This window comes from Gymnoscopelus microlampas (genome assembly GCF_963454915.1).
Source record: "Gymnoscopelus microlampas genome assembly, chromosome: 3".
NCBI classification, from domain to species: domain Eukaryota; kingdom Metazoa; phylum Chordata; class Actinopteri; order Myctophiformes; family Myctophidae; genus Gymnoscopelus; species Gymnoscopelus microlampas.
In genome coordinates this window covers 33,818,418-33,840,161 of record NC_139940.1, presented here as the reverse complement: position 1 = coordinate 33,840,161, position 21,744 = coordinate 33,818,418, and the positions used below count along the sequence as shown (strand labels likewise).

General features: G+C 40.6%; 1 protein-coding gene across 1 annotated transcript; it reads left to right on the top strand.

Annotated features, from left to right (window-relative positions):
- Nucleotides 1-11,218: 11,218 nt before the first annotated feature.
- On the top strand, nt 11,219-21,435 carry LOC311042268 (COX assembly mitochondrial protein homolog). Its single transcript, XM_084052907.1, has 4 exons — nt 11,219-11,309; nt 12,415-12,504; nt 19,807-19,897; nt 20,855-21,435. The coding sequence occupies exons 1-4, from the start codon at nt 11,279-11,281 to the stop codon at nt 20,973-20,975; spliced, it is 333 nt and encodes a 110-aa protein (XP_083909033.1). The 5' UTR covers nt 11,219-11,278; the 3' UTR covers nt 20,976-21,435.
- Nucleotides 21,436-21,744: the final 309 nt, after the last annotated feature.

Genomic DNA, 21,744 nt, shown 5'->3' with positions numbered 1-21,744 from the left:
ATTGTTTAATAAAATATTATTTTATCCAGTGGGGTGGAAGGAATATCTTCTGCATTATGTGCCCTCTCTGTGCAAGCCAGCAGAGCCTGAGTATGTTTTTCTGATATGGGAATCTGCTGACTGCAGTATCACTTTATGATTAACAATTTAACTATGATCCCCTTCCTTCCCATTATTATTCCACAGATGACTGCAAGTCAGAACGAAATACGAGCAATGGCATGCAGGCTTCATTAGATTCATTGATTGATTTACTGTTTTCCATGGCTGTAATCACTTCCCCACCAAGGTAATTTGTAAGCTCTTTATGGTTCAGAGGTATAAGCCTGAGAGTTAATTAATCAGCTTTGTTTAGAAGTTTTGAACTGTGATAGTGGGTGATGACTGGGGAAGACCACACAACCTTTCTGGGATAGAATATCTTGTTTACCATGACAAAAGTTAAAAAACTAAACAGGTAAACACAAGATGGTTGAAAGTTAGATTTGATACCTTGGCTTTATTTATTTTCACCTTTCCTCTCTTGAGTTTTCATAGTGTTAAGGCTAGATGTGACTCAAGAGCATGGGTGTTTTGTCGCTTCTTTGTTCTAAACTAAATAAGACAACAGAAGATATTATTTACAAGTATTTCATTTATTTAAGATGACCAAGTCATCACCATTATAATTATTTATTTTGCTCTCGCCAACTAGTTTTCCATGTCAATATTGTCATTAGTGTATCTTCTGCACTGTAGTAAATTATAAAATGTACTACTTTTGTCATAAAAGGTATGTAGTGATACTGCCAGTCCTATAACTCTGTTACTTCCCTTGTAGTCCAAAGCGCTGGTATACTCTGGCCTTTGTCAGTCATAATTGAAGGCCTTCCTTGCTTTAATTGGCTTTTCCTAGTATGTGAATGGAAGCATGTCTGAGGGTTAAATGCATCTTAATAAGAGCTTTAATCCGGTCATTAACAGAGAAACATGAGGTGTTGAGAGCAGTGAAGAGAGGTTGATAATTGAGAGGTTGGCTTCTTTCTCCCTGTGCTCTGTGTGTGTGTGTGTGTGTGTGTGTGTGTGTGTGTGTGTGTGTGTGTGTGTGTGTGTGTGTGTGTGTGTGTGTGTGTGTGTGTGTGTGTGTGTGTGTGTGTGTGTGTGTGTGTGTGTGTGTGTGTGTGTGTGTGTGTGTCTGGGGATGTGGGAGTTGGAAAAAAGTGTCTGATGTAAGTGAAATGGTCCCTTTGAGATTCATACCGTGACAGTATGAGGTTTACGGTTTTATGTTTAATTTAATTTAATTAAAACATTTCAGAAAAGATGCAGATGAAAATATACTACTATAAAAAGTTAAAACAGACGAGTATTGTCTAACACGTCTCTTCTAAAAGCAACCTCCTGCTTCTCTACTACTCTGCTGTCACATTCTCACCAAGTTGTTCTCGCTGTATATTTTAGCACCTATCCCCCGTGTGAGGCTTGCGTTCTTCCATACCCCCCACCCCCGAAACGCACGCACACAAACACACACACACACACACACACACACACACACACACACACACACACACACACACACACACACACACACACACACACACACACACACACACACACACACACACACACACACACACACACACACACACACTGTCTAATGGGTGCACAGAGCTGTGGTGGATCAACAAAGACTGAAGAAACTGAACAAACATGCTGCTTTACAATTCTGTTAAATATCCTGATTTGCATTATCCTTTCAAGTTATTTTTCACCTTTTTTCAGTGTAATTTATTAGACACACACGCACCTTCTGATCCTATAAAAGCAGTGTCAATTGGTCACAAGCCTCCAACATTATACACCTTTTCAGTGATGATGTTTATCAAATAAAACACTGGAGAAAAGCCATTCACATTCTGATGTGCCACAGAAACAGCAAAATGCCTGAAGAGGAGGTACAATTTTAAACAAATACAGTGCATTACCGACACACTGCTTGCACATACAGTAGGCCTATGTGCATACATGGTGGCAAGGAAACGTCATGGCCAACATGCAATCCTTAACACTCATAGTATGGGCTTAGCACGTCTATTTCTTGTACGGTACGGTATCATGGAGTGTCCGTGGGCGATTGACAGGCGAACATATGTTCGAAGAAGGTCGGGCTGGAATCCTTGCATAAAGGCCTGCAGAGCCAACGCCTGCTAAGCAGGACCCGAGAAAGAATGCAGCATAACTGCGTTGAGACAGTAAATGCAGGTCCGCGACACAAAGTTCCTATAAGCTCTCTTTCCCTCTCCTCATCCTGACCGAGAGTTGTTCCCAAGAAGTGGTTCTCAACCTTTTCAGCCCCCCCCGCCCCCCTCATATTTGAACTGGGGACCCCCCACCCTGACAAGCACTTGGAATTGTAGGAGTTGAGGCATTTTGTTCCACAGATAAATATTGTGAAAATAGTGGATCTACAAGCTCACAATGCCTCGCAACTCCGATCTACAAGATTGTAGATTGGCTATTTCATTTTTTTGTTTACTCTTGCTTATATTATTTGACTTTTGATGCAGCAATGGACTTCTTTTCTTTCTTTTTTTAGGTATTAAAAAGGTAATCATACGTTTGAGTATTACTGCATCAAACGTATCAACAAACTATACTGTAAAAACTGGTCAAACATTGGCCAAATTGTCAAATAACAAGCTTGTAGATCGTCTATTTTCACAATATTTATCTGTGGAACTGGGGGGGTCCCCAGTTCAAATATGATTATTTTGGGGGATCACGGCCTGAAAAAGGTTTAGAACCACTGCTCTAGATGGCATGCCACAGAGGCAAGCAGTCAGAGGCTCCTAGGGTTGTCAGCGGATACTCTTTTAGTAGCTCGCCGGTGAGGCTACCTCTGGGTTGGCAGCATGTGGGTGCCATAGGAATTCTTTGATTTCTTCCAGCTCGGCCATCCCACTAATCCCACTGTAATGACCGGTTGATTGATTTGATTTAAAGGAAGCACCATGAAAATTATGTTATGCAGAAACAAGTTTATTTGCTGACAAAATGGTCTTAAAAACCCATGGGTCATGAACAACAACCCCTATCGCCCATGGTTCCCATAACCATTAACACATATATAAAGTAATGATAAACACCATAACATACTGTATTAATCACAATCAACCCATGACCCCAACCGAACTTTCTAACTCAATAACACATGCAATAAATAATAATGCAGGGTCTGCACCCCAAGGCATGCTGGGAGGTCTTCCTCTGGTCCATTGTGATGCTACATTAGCAGCAGATAAGACAGAACTACAGTAAGGGACTTAAACCTAAAGGAAATACACAGTATTCAATTCACGCTTTATACATAAAGTAGTGAATGTCCTTTAGCGCGCATCAACACATACACACAAACAGGTGCACACATCATTACTTCTGAAAGATTTGAAAAACTTCTTTTTTACCCATCCCCCCCCCCCCCACCCAAAAAAAAGCTATTGATCTTGAGCTTTGCCTTCTCTGTGTGATGGGTTCTTTCTGTCATAATGGAATGGCTCCCTGGCCATTTCTCCAGCCCATTCTTCATTTGGAGTAATTATAGATGGAGAGGTAAAAGATGTTTTTTTCTCCCCCTTTCCCCTTTCATTGTATGTCCTTCTACCCTGTGTGCATTCAGTGGAGCTCTTACCACTGCATTCTTATTAGGGATGCGTCTGAAAGCCCATCCACAGTATGCGGTGTCCTCTGGCAAATCCATGATGGCTGCTCATTGTTGGCATTAATGAGACAAGCAAACGAGGATGCCTTTTCAACAGGTACAAGTTTTATTTTTTGATAATTAACTGCATTCAGGCACCCATTGTGCATTGCAGGCAGCATGGGGTTTATAAGCCTAGAGAACACCAGGTACTAGAGAGAAAACAATGAGATATATAAAGAAAAAAACTTTATCAAAAGACAAGATGTTCTCTTATTGTCCAAAAGTACCTATTCAAATGACATCTTCATATGTTTTATTTTCTTCTCTTCCTCGTCTCTCCTTTTTTTTTACCACATTGCACTGTGTAATGAGGAAATACTCGAGTTTTTGTGGAACGGTCAAAGGTCCGCTGTCTTAATGAATGGCGAAGACACAGAGAGATTGAGTCATCTTCCTTGTTCCCTTGTTCCCAAGCAAAAGCCCCAGGATGTCTTCTGAAGAAGGCCTCATCATCCATCGACATCATTCAGCCGATGTCGACTTGTTTCTTGTTAACAGGGGCATAAAGCGAAGGTAGAGGGGAAAAGTAATTTTCTTTCCCTGGCTATCTATTCTTTTGGTGGGGTTCTTCCACTTCCACATGGGTTTCTTATACTGTGCTTTCATAATGCTCATAATTATCTTGGCGAGAGGTTCTCAAGTGAGAACGAATGGGGTCTATGAATCCTTCTCTCTACAACTCTCCTAGCAAGAGAGTCATATTAACATTTTATTTTCTGGCTTTACCAATACAGACTTGTCTGCAAGCCCTATTTCTGTAAAAGAAATCTTGTCTTAGCATTTAATGGGAAGTAATCTCTCAAGACCATAGATATTCAACCTGAAGACGAGGAGATAATGAATGATGTTGTTTCATCTCAAGAGACATGATGAATATCCACTCAGGATTGAAACTTTGTCACATTAAATGGTGGAAAAGCAAGTCTCCTTTAACTTAAACCCTATATACTTAGTTGACCACACAAACTCTCGTTGCCGAAAATAGCTGATCTACAAGCTCACAGCACATCGTGACGCGTTGTGAAAGAGCTTGTAAATCTGATTGCTGAACGTCCGCCCAACAATAGGGATGCTAGTGCTCATGTGGTTAAAACAGGTGAGAGTTCAATAAATAGTATTCCTATACTGCAGGGGTGGCAGTGGACTCAGGGATACTGAGGATGGATGACCATCATCTTCCCTTCGCCCATACCCTTAACTTTTGTAAATACTGTATCAGATTCTAAAAAAGTGTCATATTCCGGGGTGGGAGACATCATATTGAGTTTTGTGCAGCAATTTAATGTAAAGACAAGTGAAAAAGTCTTTAATGCGTTGTAACATCCTCAGTGTTATAGTGTCAGAGAGCATTTCCAAAGGGCCACAAACGGTCCGGGCCTGGCAATAGAACCACAGCAGATTCTATGGACTGGTAAAGCATACATCAGGTTTATAATCAAAATTCCCCCTATCCCCCATCATCCATGCAACCCCACTAACAAACCCCCACCCCACCCCCACTCTTCTGACCTCCATTCCCAACTCTTCCGGCTGATTACTCGTAATGTAATTTTAATTAAAAACGGTGGTGTCAAAGGGTTTAGCCTGCCTGAGAAGCGGGTGCAGATTGTGGCGCAGTGGCAGACCCCTTCATTTGGTTGAAAGGAAATGCATCCTGACACCACTCGGGTGGCACCAACAAGAGCAGAGCCAAGATAAACAAAAAGACAACATCACTGTGATCTACCCTTATAAAGAAGGGGATTTACCCAAAGACAAATTTGTTCTAATTCTAATTCTAATATATATTTTTTAATGTATAAATGAATTAATTTGTTTTTCACCTTAGATTTTTTTACATTTAATGTCCACTGCTTTCATTGTGTGAAAGATGTAAAATACTACAATCTGCAACTCATCATGCCATCAGTATCAGAAGACCTGAGAGAATGTGACATGAAAGAATGATGATTTGACCACTGTAATGTCTAAAATGTTACATCTTATCTTTGTGACATGTCAGATTAATGTTTAATTTAAAAACAGACATGGGGTAATGCGATCAATTGTGAAAATGTGTGGTAATGTGAAAAGGGATGGAAATGGAATGAAGGGATTCTTGTCTTTGGCCACCACCAAAGACAGCAGTATGTTTTCTTATGTTGATCTTAAAGGGATAGTTCACCACCAAAATTACTTTATCTTGAATTTGACTGGATATTTTTTATTTTTTGTCGCATTCCTAAGCCAATCATTTGATGAACGGCAGCGGTTCCGGTAGGAGACACAAAGAGTCTCCTTTGTGTCTCTTACCGGAACCGCTGCCTACCGGTCCGCTGGTCATCAAATTATTGGCTTAGGAATTCGACAAAAACAAAAAAATATCCATGAATTTAAGTCTCCACAAAAAACTGAATTCATGAATTCAAGTCATGGGGTGACTAATCGCTAGAAAAAATGTATTTTTTGGAGTGAAGTTCAGTGAACTATCCCTTTACGTCAGAAATCTAGCAGTGTCACCATTACACACTCACATGCACGTACACACGCCCCCCCCCCCCCTACAAAATTACTACAAAACTACAAAAGCTACAAAATTACTCTTCATTCTCCTGTCACAATGCTCGTCGTGCTCCTGTCATCATCATACATTTTGATAGAAGAATTTCTGCTGCCAAATTTGATGGCGGTGACCTGTGGAAGGCGCCCCACAGCAGGACTCAACAGTTGAGGTCCGCCGGCAGGTTTGTAATCCCATCACCCGAGCCGTTGGATTATTTGCTTTCCATCGACCCTGAAGAGGCTCCCCACCACTCCGGCTTTACCACTCTCTAAAATCTCATCTCCACAACCCATCTGCTGGTCGCCGCGGCACGACGTCTTGGAAGTCACAGACTGTAAGAATGGAGTCGTGGGGATTGAGGCAAATAAGTCAAACTAAGCTGCAAGCTTTGGCATCCTCTTCATCAAAACCACTGTCAGCATCTATTTCTGCTTTAATTAACGTAATAATGAATTAATGTGATTAGCTAAATCCTCTCTTGGAGCCTATTCTAATAACAGACATTTCTTTCTATATTTCCCCCTTCTTTTTATGCGCTTGTAATTGGGACTGCACAATGAATCGAAGGTAAATCGGAAATCCTGATGTTATATTTCAGCTGGCCATTAATTCAAACATCTTATCTGGTCAGCTGTTGCTCCTTGCCCTCATCTCCTCACCATTACACAAAGGGTTAATAACCAGAACATTGTACAACCTATCTCCCTATTCAACAGGCTCAGAGGCCCAATAAAATAGCAGAGGCCATTACATACCATTCAAAGCACACAAAACCATCATTATCAATAATCTTGTGTTATCCTTTTAGCACAACCTTTGACTGCACTACCTGGCTGTACTATTAACAATCGTGTTAATAAAGTATTCAACAATAAATCAATGTTTCTGCAGAAAGCAAGCAAATGAAAAGAACAACAACAACAACAGCAACAACCCATCAATGACTGGCTTTCAGGAGGCGTCTAGTGTCAGTGACCCTTTAACACTCTCTGACAGGGGCCTTGTTGTGTTCCCGTCAGCGGACAGTTGGAGTGACCATGGGTTGGCCCCGGGCACTGAGGCATGATGTAAGAGGGTTTAACTTTGCTAACCTCCCTTCTGCCAGGTTCATGAAGCCCTGCTGCTCGGGTAATATTGGATCGGTGGGTGAGAACCCAGGCCTCTGCCATATCAGTCAGCATGCCAACCTGGTCTTGTAATAAAGAAGCATCCGCAAGAGGCACACAGTAAAATCTGGAGTGTTAATGAAGTCTCAAAGTGTAAAAATAGACCCATGAGCGTAATTTCTTTTTTACACTGCGTAGGGTGCATGGTTCTGGTTTACAGAACCATGTACTCCTGGGAGGTTACACATTATCTATTTTATGGAGTACAATTCATGCTTATCATTTTATATTAATCTTTTATTATGTGTTTGAAACTGTGTTTTCAATTTGGTGTTATACAGTAGGCTATGCGCTGCTTGGCTCTGTCATGAAAAACTGGCACAATGCTGCTGGTTCTGGAAATGTGATTTAATTAAAGTCTCCCTAGATAACCCCTCCGGTGTCAAAAAGTTTACAGAGGAGTGTGCTGTTTGGAAGCTGTGGTTGTGGTACATGCATGTCTCTGTCCTCAGGTCCTGGGGTGACAATGAATGTGCATTTCACACAGGTGATAGAGCATTCGCGTGCATTCGTGTGTAGGTGGTAGACTTAGACTGTGGTCTCTCGTCAGTTGTGAGAACTTTTTTCCTGCTTGTGGTAAGCACCTTGTTTTTCTTACTGCCTTTTGTTTGATAGATGAAAAGGACTTGCTAAACCTTGAGACTGTGGTGCTCCACAGCGGAGTCTGGGAGCGCCGTCATGTTTAGGGCCAGAGAGCTGTGAGAGCTTAGCAGACAGATGCTGCATTTCTTTCTTGCCTGCTGGTAGCGGTGTGTCTCTGTGTGTGGGTGTGTGTGTTTGTTTGTTTGTGTGTGCATTGACAGGGCAAGTGGCATTAGGGAGTGTACAGTACATGAATCTCATGCTTGTATCTGCCGGTGTCACTGAGCAGGTGTGACTACTTCACATGGGATCCAGACAGCATGTCTATACCTCATAGCTGATTGTGGTCAAAGCTGCAGGCTGCGCTCTAGTACACGCTTAAAGTACAGTGTGGTTAGATCTTATTGTAACCATTGTTTTATTCTGACAGAAACGTGCAGTTATATGGTATCACATTTCCAGGTGACCATATGTAGATTTAAAGTGCACCAGTTCATCCAAACAATGTGTGCAAGTGCAACCCTTAACAATGAGCAGTTTCAAGTGAATAAAATCCTTACCTTTAAGCAAGTGGAGGTAAATACCTGCCCTGAATTTAAACAATACAAATGAAGGAGAGAAAGCATTTGGTGCTCTCATAACACTTGGATTTGACATATTCAGTTCAGTTTATTTTCAGCAAATTTGGACAACAAAATTATTACAAGTCTGTGTAATGTACAACAGTGCAATTGAGAACAAGGCACAATCTCAAAAGGTCCACGGTACAAGTTGTCACATCCATTTGACATAATAAGGTGTCCAAGATGCCAAAAAAGTGGACAGGGAGAAGCATAATGCTTATCGAGCCCTAAACCTGTCTCAGTTTGCATAAATAAATTAAATTGTCAGTGTTTACGGCACACTTCAAGAATACATACTTAGCATGGTGTTTTTGCACACATACATACATACAGCATACCCTCCCACACATGTGACCCTCACTCTCTCTCACGCACACTCACAACTCTCTCTCTCTCTCTCTCTCTCACGTGAGAGTCAAGATGGCAAAGAGCTATACGGAGCACGGGTGTCACTGTGGAATAGGTGGCGCAGATCTACCTGAAAGTATGATAACAATTACAATAGAACAATATTAATAATTGTAGTAACTATATATTAATTAAGGTATAATTTAGGGTGTGTTATAAGGTGTTGTCAATACTTTTGTTATGTATTATTATTAGGTTAATATAATGATACAGTATATGAAAATAAATGTTCAGTCTAGTAGCCATTAGCTGATTGAGTTTCTTCCTGTTTGTAGACGTAAAAGATATACATTTTTTATTTTCCTTTTGAATTGATAAATGTTAATACTTTGTTGAATATCATCGGCTAGCCCACTCCACAGTGACACTCCGCAAGATGAAAGACACATGATCTTGAGGGTAGTTCAGTTTTTTAAAGTCAAATTCTTTAGTTACTCTCTTTATCTGGGAATCTGTTTTGTACATTGGTTGGAAGTGATTTGTTTCTTGCTCTGTACATGATGACTTGGGCTGTTTTGAATTTGTCCAGATCAGGGAACTTTAGAATGTGGGAATTCAAAAAGAGAATGTTTGTGTGATCACGGTACCCAGTATTGTGTATGACTCTTATGGCTCTTTTTGTTAATAGAATGGACAGAGAATGAATTGCTGTTTTGTATGTATTTCCCCATACTTTTTCCACAGTAGGTTAGGTATGGTAATAATCATGGTGCAGTACAGGATATGTAGCGATTTTGTATTGAGGCTGTGTTTTGCCTTGTTTATAACAGAAATGCTCTTTGCTATCTTGACTCCCACATGCCTTATGCCTTATCACATAAAATATGACATTGAAATAAGTTCATAAATAATAGTACAAATGGCTTAATTGTGAAAGTACACTATGATTGAGGTTTATGTTTGATGGTCTTCCCATGGAAGTCAATCATGCTTCAGTGGGAGCATAGCCAATTTGTGTGTTTTACAATCTGAAACTAATGTCCCTAATGCTTCTCAAACATTTTCATGTCAAATATGCCAAAATTTACATGAACTGTATTTGGCCATGGATGCCATTTGAAATGTTTTTGTGCCAGGGAATCCCCATGGGGAGAAGAAAATCTTGCATTGAGCTTAGATCAGCTATTTTCTTATAACCAAAAAATAAAGGTGTTTAATGTTGAAACCACTCAAACCCTATGCGTAGTTGACCGGGGTCCCCCAGGCATCTATACTATCTCTGCTCTTTTTTCCCCCTCTATGGCCTACACCAAATCTCATTGCTGAAAATTTCAGATCTACAAGCAAACAACGAGTCACACAATGTTGTGAGCTTATTAAATCTGATATTTTTTCCAAATGTTCGTCCCAGAATAGGGACACTAGGGTTCATGATTTAAACTGTTCCTCATTCTGCTGGTGACCCCCTGGAACCCCCTCACGGACCCCCAGGGGTTCCCGGACCCCACTTTGAGAACAAGGGCCCAATCTTGGGCGAAGCTTTACCCGTTAGACTTTCCTGCGTTTGCTATAACCACACCAGAACACAAGCGATTGCTGTAATTTAAAGTTTTCTATAACCAGAAATGTGTGAGTGATAATTCTGTGTATCAAATATAATTGTATTCCAAGGCAACGTCGCTCTTCCATGGGCAGAGAGGGAGAGAGCGAAAGATTGCACTGAGGACAATGGCTTGTGCAGTCTTCTCTTAAAGGCAATGGCATATGGCACAGTGATTGGTTTTATTCCCCAAACCACACCTATGCATAATGTAATGGGTAGCGCAGGTGTTTTAGGGATAAGGCTGGTGTCCGAAGGTAGCAACTTTTGCACGGGAACGCCCCTTGTGCCATGCTAAATCCCCAAATAGTGGGATTAACCACTCTTGGCGAAGATAGGGCCCGTGCCCTAATGGGATTCATTTAAATAGTTTTTTACATCAATCTACATCTGCTTAAATACGTTATTTCGCAAGTTAAATAATTCATATTAGTGTTTCCTATTTCGAATTTGCATACTCATATGGTGGTGCACACTGCACAATCGTAGTGGTAAAATCATAGAGTTAAAAATAAGGGTAAAATGCATTTCTAGCTGACCTCAGTGCGTGTGTTTTGCCTGGGAATTGTAGTTTTCTAGGAGTCCTCAGTTGTTACGTCAGCGGAAGTGTTTGAATGTTGCTTGGAGGAGAGGTCACATTGGTTCCGTTTGTTTGGTAATGTTTTGCTTGTTATAATGGAAATGGATGCAGCCTATGCTACCGCAGGTAATACAATCTATTCACTCTCTATTAAATGCTTGATATTAATTTAGAGTATTGACTGAAGGCTTCCATGACAACGTGCTAAAGTCGCGAGTACAAACACTTCACCGAACAGCATTAGATTGAGTGTGTAGTCGGTCTATGTGTGTAACGCAGCTAAACTAAGCTAAGCTAACTAGAATACAAGAACGCTCGCCCCAAAACACCCTCGCCCCGGGTCTAATCCGGCGACCTCGGAACGGTCGCCACCGGGTATTTCTAAACGTAACCTCAGCAAAACTATGCACCTAGCCTTATTCATAAATGCTATATTTCTTACTGAGGTTAAACTGTTAAACACATAGTTTTACCCTAACTTCATTAAAACGAATACAAGAATACAACTACCACTCCACTGGGGGCGAAATAAAGGGGGCGAGTGTGTTTTTGGGCGAGCGTTCTGGTTTAATACCAACAATTTAGGTAACGTTATCTGGCTTTAGCTGATAACACGGACGAGTTTGACTTTTAACAGATATACTTGCATCGAACGCCCATCATCATTACCTTTAGGTTCCATATCGTGTCAATATTGGATGAAATTAAAATGAAAAAAGAAGAAGAATTGCATTACTACATAAAAAGTAATCAATAAACTATACTATAAAAACTGGTTAAACATTGGCCAAATTGTCAAATAATATAAGAGGCAAAAAATAATTAAATAGACGATCTGAAAGCTCATTGTGAGCTTGTAGATCAGCTATTTTCAAAACATTTATCTGTGGAATCAGGGTGGGGGCGTCCCTAGTTCAAATATGATTATTTTGGGGGGTCAGTGGCTGAAAAGGTTGAGAGCCGCTGGTGTAAAGTAACCAAGTACTCAAGTATAACTCAAAGACAAATAACTTTTCGGGCAAGTGGGCATGACCTGTGGTAGAACATGACCTATACTTGACCGACGGGCAAGTGCCTCTGAGACCTTAGTGTCAACCCCTGGGTTTTGATTATTATTACAAAACATACATACAGACTGTAGCCCTATATACATTTTGGCCATTTGAAAATAGTTTAGTACTTTTCCCACCACTGTTGATGATGATGGTGGTGGTCTGTCTTCTTCTTTCAGAAAGGAACCTGAGGCATGTGGAGACAGATGTCCTGATTCCAAAGATGATGAGGGAGAAAGCCAAGGATCGATGTGTTCAAAACGTTGAAGGTGTGTGTGAGCAGCAAGAGACTCTTTATGTTGTCAGTAAAATTATTTTGCCATGCTTAGTAAAGTGATGATGGTATTGTACTAGATAGAGCTGGGCTATATTGAACTATATATATATAACACACTTATTAGGCTGTTAGACAGTAGCTGAGTGAAAAGGACAATGAACAAACATCAATTGAAAGTACCCAAAATCTCATCTATCAAAAAATATAGGCCTTTTTTGACAATATCGCCCAGCTCTAGGTGTGGAGATGGGTATTTTTTTGGCGCCTTTGAGGTGACAACGGAGGTAGTCACAGAGATGAACTGAAACGACATCTGTATAAAAGGCACAGCTGGTATGTGCCTTCTCTTCAATGTATCCTGAAATGTAGGCCTATTTCTGATGGCACAAACACGTTGCTTGCACAAATCCCCATTGTAACGTAATGTCCCTCACTCACACGCAACGCTAGTAATGCACAAGTCTATTTGATTTTTTCCCCCTTTTTTGTTGAGAAAATGGGTGAGACGTGAGTCAGCAGCAAGAAATTTAAATCGGTTACCCTAATTGATTAGTCTAGATAAACTACAGATATACGTTTTGAGGAGATTGCATCCTTATTGATGCATACATGAATAAACTTAAACTTAGCCTCCTCGATTTTCTAGCCTCCACTTGTAAATGTATTCTGACAGATATTTTTTTTGGATCTAAAACTGTCCCTAGATCGTTACCCCAAATCTTTAATAGATGTAGTCAAGATGAATACTGTATGTATTGTATGCCCGATGAGAAATACAAGACATAGTGTATTTGTTCCCACACTATCTCACAATCCTATAGCAGAAAGTGTGTGAAAATAGTGAAACACTGATGTTTTTTTGCCTTATTTATATTTAAATAAGAGAATCTTCCCAAAATCAAGACTGACAGTTGTGATTAATAATTATCATCACAATATCTAGTAATCAGGAACATATATATCTTAGCTGGTATTATTTTAACCTTGTGTCCGCAGTCCACACTGGAAAAAAATCCTCTTTATTTGTATGGTGTTGCTAAAGCCTGTGTCCTGCACATTTGCTGCAGAACATCAGCTATCAAGTTTGGAGTAGGCGATGTGGTTTCAAACAACCTGAACACACAGGCCAGTATGCCTACTGCCTACTGCACGCCCACCGCTCAAGACCACACACAGGCAGCTTGAGGTGTGAGAGTAGTGGAAACCCCCCTCACTGCACAAGCCTCACTTTCACACCTCAACCCCTCATCTCTTTTTTGCTCATCACATTCTCTGTATGTTTCTGTTCGGACTGGACTTGTTTATGTGTTTGTGGGGGAAGGCTGTGAGGAGCAGGCTGCAAGCCTCTGTTTCAGTTTCTGTTTAAGATGAGATTTTAATATGCTTCTCTGCATCGAAATAACCTCCAAAAAACCTTACGTCTTTTTAGTATTTCAGGGCGAAATAGGCAAATAGTGTTAAACCACACACCGCATACTCTGTGTAACGTTTTCTTCATGAAACAGTTTTGCCTTTGTATAGTTATTCATGCTCATACTCGCATGTGGTCACATAGCCAGTTGTTTATTATTAGTATTATTATATTGTTATTATTATTTTAATGTTTTATTTTGGACATACAATAGTTCTGACTAGATAATTATTAGGCTGAATAGCCAAGCTGAAGTATAAGGTTTTTTAGACTTTATCTCAGCGTGTGGTTACACAATGGAATAATCTTGTCACCCCCACTATAACGGCAACTAGCAAAACAGTTTTAGAAACAGTTAGAGGTTTCACATGTTATGAGATAATGGAATAGATTATGCTATAATCAACTGTGATTATTGGTTGGCTACATACAGTATATTGTATATTGAAGGACGCCTGGTATTTTATGTTGTGGTTATGGGAGGGAGTGGGGTGTTGATGTCCATAACTGACTTTTTATTAATTTTATTAACTGACTTTTTATCTGTGGACCCCGGGAAGAGGTCCACAGTTTAGATTGATAGTGTTGTTACCCTCCTGAATGGTGAAATAGAACTGCTGTGATTGTCCTCATTACAGATGTTGATTGATTGATTGATTGATTGATTGGTTTATTTATTGACAATTTGCACATAACAAAACAATGTACACAGGGAATAGTCAAAAGGATAGACACAAGAAAGCCAGAAGCTTATTTCAATCGTAGTCCAGCTTTTAATATGCTTCTAATCTTATCAAAATAACCTCCCAAAAACCTGGTCTTTTAGTATTTCAGTGTGAAATAGGCAAATACCACACACACCACATGCTCTATGTACGTAACATTTACTGATGTGACTGTTCAAAGACACTAGCCTCACCATTGTAACCACTGACCTAGCAGGAACATAATGACCCCCATAAGGAATGGATGTGATAGAATAGTGTGGAAGCGTATTGTTGCCATGTCACGAAATAAAAATAAAAATCTGGTTTTAACAAGAGTTGTATCACGTTATAATGTGATTTTTTAATAATAATAGTTTTTAATCCTCAGTGATGTTTGTGTGATGTCGATGCTGTTAGAAGAGCTGATGTGGCCTTTGACAAATCAATCAATGAATCAATGCTGACTCTAAAAGCACACATATAGCATGAAGTCATCAGCACTCGCAAAGTATATAACACTTTACCCCTAGCCGTGGTCTCCACCGCATACAGCTTAAATCACTTTTAATTGATTTTAATTCTATGGTTAAGGCTGCGAGAACTGCCTTTTTTTGCCAAACTCATTTTATCCAGTAAGCGTATCCCCAAAGTCCTCTTTGACACTATTAATAACATCGTCAGTCCACCAACACCCGACCCTCCTGTCTTCTCTGTCAATGACTGCAACAACTTCCTTAACTTTTTTGTGAACAAGGTTGCCAGTATTAGGGCAGACATAACCCCCGCTGATCCCACCCCTCATCTAGGCCCCAACCACCAGTCAATCCTGAACCACTTTGAACCCATTTCCCTCCATCAATTAACAAAGCTTGTGAGCACCATGAAAATGTCCTCCAGCCCAGTTGATGTGATTCCAACTACTCTTTTAAAGGATGTTTTTGGCTCTATGCGCCCCTCTCTACTCAACATCATTAACCTCTCGCTGATTTCAGGCCATGTCCGCTCCTTTTTAAAAACAGCTATTGTAACGCTGCTCTTAAAAAAGCATGGATTAGATCCTGCACTTCATGCTAACTACCGACCTATTTCTAAGCTTCCTTTATTTCCAAGATTTTAGAGAAAATTGTTGCTAACCAACTTTTAACAGTTCTAAATTGTCACAATTAACATTTTAGATAAGTTTCAATCTGGTTTTAGACAATGCATTCCACTGAGACAGCTCTTCTTAGAGTGTCCAATGGCCTATTGATGTCATCTGATGTTGGTAAATGCTCTATCCTGATGCTGCTTAACATGAGTGCTGCTTTTGACACAATTGATCACAATGTTTTAATAGATAGGCTCAGGGATCAGGTAGGGGTCACTGGGACTGCCCTTGACTGGTTTGCCTCCTACCTTACAGGTAGACGATTCTCAGTAGCTGTGGGCCCACATGTCAGATTCTATTCCCCTTTCCTGTGGTGTCCCACAGGGCTCAGTCCTTGGACCAACTTAGTTGCACTTTATATGCTACCACTAGGACACATTATTAGTACTTTTAAAGGCATGTCTTACCATCCTTATGCAGATGATATCCAATTGTGTTATTCTTTTTAACACAAAGAGCCCTGCTGATTTTAATTCTAACGTTTTACTAGAGTGTATGTCTGCCATTAAATAGCCGATCTACAAGCTCACAACGTGTCGCATCGCGAGGCCTGGATGTCAAACAATTTCCTCCGGCTAAATGAAGCCAAAACTGAGGTGCTTATTGTTGCCCCTGACAGCATTGTTCCTAAGGTGGTTGATGTTATTGGTTCCCTCAGAGACAATGTGCGCCCCAACCTCAGAAACCTTGGTGTTAACTTTGATCAGTCCATGCATCTTGACACACACATCAAATCAGTTACCCGGACATGTTTCTTCCACCTTAGGAACATTGTGAAAATCAGGTCGACATTATCATTGTAGCAAAAATGATAATGTCGGACCCTGCTGTTTGGCCGTCGCCTGTAGTTGGTCAAGTTCGGCTCAATCAGTGCAAAGTTAAGTAGGAGAAGGAGGGACATGGGGCAGCAGCATGTTATATACATAGAACATTTATCTGCTTCAGTCTGGTTGTGAAAATGAGGCGATCATATGTAACAATGAATGTCTTGGCATTAATCTGCAGATGTCTGCAGATTTGCCTCTTGTGGTTACACACACCAGGACATCCTGTTTCTGCCCTAACTTCACTTTTCACAAAACATTATAATTAAACCAGTAACCACAGAAGAAAGGCTGTTAACCTCTAAATTTGATGCCACTGCAGACTGATGTGAGCACGCTTGACGCTTGTGTGAGTTACAGCAGTAAACTGCAGGCATGCAAAGCGCCGTCTGCTGCAACTGACTTTCAACTATGATACACAGGGCTTATGAAACATTGAAGTTGTAGCAGTAATTAACAAGACAATAATGAGAAATTATAATATGTTGTGCTGGGTTTGATTTCTCCGGCAATATTTAACTGTGGAACATGCAGTCAGATGGCCCAGAGTGTAGGGTCTCAACAGTTTGATCGATTTCCGTTCTTCTCGATTATTTGTTTAATTAAAAATCTGTATTTCTGGGCCAGCAGGCCATTTATGAAATAAAACTATCAAGTTACATAAAGCCAAAAATGTATGGTGGAAGGTCCATAATCTGGCCTTCAACATGCCTAATGATATGCGCCCAGAAAGACCATGCTTTGCAGCCTCTATTAGTACCCAGGGACAGAGTTGTGGGAATTGCTGATTAGATTAGTCGCACTGCTTTGCTTCAACAAATTGCTTTTGCTGAGGTTTTTGACATCTGCATCCTGATGAAAGTGTCTGTGTGATAACCATACAGATGATGATGATAAAGGTAATTATGATGGTCGGTTGGTTGTTTACAGAGGATTTGTGAGGGCGTTACAGTGTTTGGATGGAGAAGGCTGAGGGGGACCTGGTGGATAATTAAGGCCTTGAGAAAAAGCTTGCTAACTGGGTGAAGACTCAAAGCCTTCAACACCTCTTTTACACTCGGAACCTAGCACCTTTTATCTCCAGTGCACCGCTAAAACAAGACAGTGCTTAGTGATACATGCATCCAGTGAAGCTGTTAGCCTTTCCTTATAATCATAACAGAAAATTGCCACATTTAGCCCACCCTTTCTTTGCCTTGTTTGACACCAGAATAACACGGTATGACCCATCTCACGATGGGTGAGATGACATACAACAAATATTGTAAATTTGATACAATTAGATATGTTTTATTAGCCTGGTAAACCCTCCCTCCAGAAATCTCATTTCCATTTGATTTCTGGAGTGAGTCTGGCATGAACGCCCATTCTGCAATATTGGCTGTGTACGCCAAACTGACGAGCCTATCAGCGTCGTCGCACATCGTTCTATGATTGACAGCGACAGTTGGCCAATCAGGTGGCGAGTTCGAGTGAGCCCGAATGAAGCCTGAGTGCATTTTCGTTTCAGTTTCAGTTTCATTTCCATTTTTTTCCAACCAGGACAGAGAACTCAATCAGGATACAGATTAAAAGTGAAATTGGAAGTGATGACACTAAGAAATGAGCTGACAACATTTGAACTGGAACACTATACAAATTAAGCTTAAAAAGCTTAAAATGGGTACTTTCTCCTGATTGGCTGAGATTTTGACACCTACCGAAAAATGTATTTTCTGTTTATTAAAGAGCTGGAGAGACAGGGAGACTCCTGTTACTGCAAAAACACTCTTTTTGTTATGTATTGACAGTTTGTCTATACTACTTGGTCTAATAAAAGTATATTTTCCTAAATCTGGAGACAATTCATATGTAAACTAGAAAAAGTGCTCCTCGGAGAACAGGTCTCCGCCAGGTCAGGTATGTTATTCTGGCCTCCTGGTGGCGCTATAATAGGCCAATGTGAAAAGGGTGCCATTTATTCTTAGGTCTTTCACGGCAATCAGACACTGCATTCATGATTTGAGGCATTTTGTTCCAAAAATGTGACCTGCTGGTGGCGCTATAACAGGCCAATGTGAAAAGGGTGGCATTTCTTCCTCGGCCTAGTGGGAATGTGCGTGTGAAAATTCACGGAAATCGCAAGCTGCGTGCATTATAGTTTGAGGCTTTTTGTTCAAAACGGAACAATCCTGCAAACTTTGGAAGCCAACCATAGGCAATGAGGACGGAATATGGGAAATCGGACAGATTTGTGTTGATCACATGACTATAGAGATACTGTGTACCGATTTTGCATGACGTTTGCGATTTTGCATGACGTTTGGACTTTGGATAAAATCTGTAGGAGTAATGTAAAAAAATGGGTTTTGCACAAATCGGCCTCCTGGTGGCGCTATAACAGGCCCATGTGAAAAGATTGGGGCAGAGGTTCTGAATTGGCATCCAGGGAGTGGGTGTGCACAGGTTTGGAGCGACCGGGCCAACGGTGCCGGAGATTAGCTGCTAACACACAGACAGGACGGACACACACACGGACACACGGACGGACGGATGGACAGGGGGCAAAATATACTCTTTCGCCATGCCTTTCGGCCTGGCGGAGACAACTATACACAGGGGTGCACATAACTGGTGCGAATGCATCGTCAAAATGCATGATGCGCGGCACATCAGACGAAGGGAAGCGCTTTTGCGCACCAACAGCTGGGACTGGAATTTACTTCCTGAAACCCAGTCAGTCACGCGACTCGCACGCAGCCCGCTGCTGGCTGCGATACAGGCACTCGTCACCGATGATCAGCGCAGCACAGGGCAGCAACCTTGGGGGTGGCACCAAACGGCGTGACGGAAAAAAAAACAACGAAAAACGGCGCTACAACATCGAAACGCACCGGTGAAGCGTCCTTATTTCTCGCTCAGCACAGATCGCAACAGATCCAACCACAATGGCCAACAAGGAAACACAGATTTGACTCGATAAGAGGACTTGACTGGCATTATGACTTCAGGTTGACCAGACCAGGTCCCAGACTGCCAAAATCGGGTCATATTTGCTTTTTGGTTAAAGCTGCTTGTACTATAGGCTGAGGGGTAGTTTATCTGTACACTTGAAGGATAGATTATTCATAGATCATTTTAGGGTTGAGGTGAGCTTTGCTTGTGGTAATAATTACTTAGTTTCTACTTACGCTATTCCCTCTGTCTCTCTCTTCCCTCATGCCAGCCTTCAACCATTGCTGTAAGGATGCCGGTTTCTTCATGGTGTTTAAGTGTCGGGAAGAGAATGCTGCCTTGAAGGAGTGCCTCACAATACAGTGAGTGTTTTACAGTTTTCCTTGCAACACTTAGACACGTATCATTGCTGTTGGGGCAGAAACCTTGTATTGCTACATTTTATGTTTATTCGTAAATTCTTACAATAGTGTCACGAGACCCCTTTTAGCTATTTTGAAAACATTTTGAAAGTGGTCAAGTCTGTCTGTGGCTTTTATAAATATTTAAGCAAAGCAAAGTATCAACAAGAGCTTGTTGTGACAAAAATAATAACTACATTGGATCCATTGGAACACATTTCCTGAAAAGTCACGGTTTTGGACATGCAAGGCTTCCACCCAACGGCAACGATATGATAATATACGGTTATTTAAAGTTCGAAACACTTTTCACACTGACACACATTTTACATAGACTTGTTTTATTATATTATCACAGTCTGGCAGAGCATGCCACACCAACATTTAGCACACATACTTGTATGAGTGACAAATCAATCTTTTGAATCTTGAATAAAGCGGATACACAGCCGATCCCAGTAAAAATAGACCATTAAGGGTCAAATTTTGACTCCTATTTTACCATGTTGTATTGCATATTATACACTACTAAGTGTAATTAAGAACACATGGTTTGAATTTAGCACAAAGCATTTCAGCATAATCTGGCATTCATTTGTAAAGTTGCTTTAGTCATACTTTCTGCAGATGTATTATGAATGTATAAAATGTTAAAAGGGAACAAAATTAAATTCATTGAGGAAATCCTGGTGGTTTAGATGGTCTTTCTTACAGCATTAATCTCTTTTTATCTTTGGACTTTGGTTTATTTGTCACTTTGTTCTGCCTTGAGTGCATTCCATCTTTTGTTACTCTCCACTGTTGTGCTGCTAATTATTTTGCAATGGTTCTCAGTACTTCTACTAGTGATAATGCTATTACTACTACTGCTAATAAAAGTCATGTTAATACTTTTGTTGATTTACTCTCTTCCTCTAGCTACCGAGACCCTGTCTTTTTCGAGGAGTGCAAGAAAGAATACATCCGAGAGAAGTTGGAGTTTGAAAGGACAGGAATTTCAACCAAGAAAAGGGTACAGAAAGTCCCAACCAGCATGTAAACAAACAAACAGAAATGAAAGCAATAAAGGAACAACATCCCTTCCTTTAAATTGAAGGCCTGGTGGGAGGCTGTATGCAGAACCAACCCCAAAACTCGTCCTGTTTGCCCTGGATATGGCTGATCTGGTAGTTTGGTGCGTTTAAAACCACCATGGTGTCTGTTTTGGTTTGTGTGGACTGAAGTGACCGTAAATTATTTCCTAATTTTAGTGGTCTAGGTGGCATATACCCAATCATTTATATTCCCATTGACAGTACATCCACCTAACTGATCAACTACCACCAAGATCTACCCAAGAATTAAGGGTCAATGGACCAGATATGAGCTTTCTTGTCGTTGGCTATTTGCTGACCTTATAGTAGTGTGTATATTGTATGTATATTGGTTTATTGGATTGTTTAAACAAAGTGGTACAGCAAGAGCAGCAGGAGGAATAATGGTGAAGATTCTGCTTTGCTGCCTTTATAGGGGCTTTATAGTACTGTATGTCATCTGTTGAGTAAGATGTGTATATACTGGTACACATTTAACCAACCTGGCTCCTACAAAAATAAAACACGATAAGTGTGTAAACTGAGTTTGTTGGAAGTTTCTTGTTTATAAAATACAATAAAATGCATTTCACTGGGAAATTAAAAGGAGTCTTTTCATGTGTTTTAAGTAACCTTTGGCCACCTTCATGTCAACCAGCCACTTTGAAAAATGTGAATAACATACACTTTATAGTATACTGTATGTGTATTTGGTTTTAGGTGGAAGATGACAGC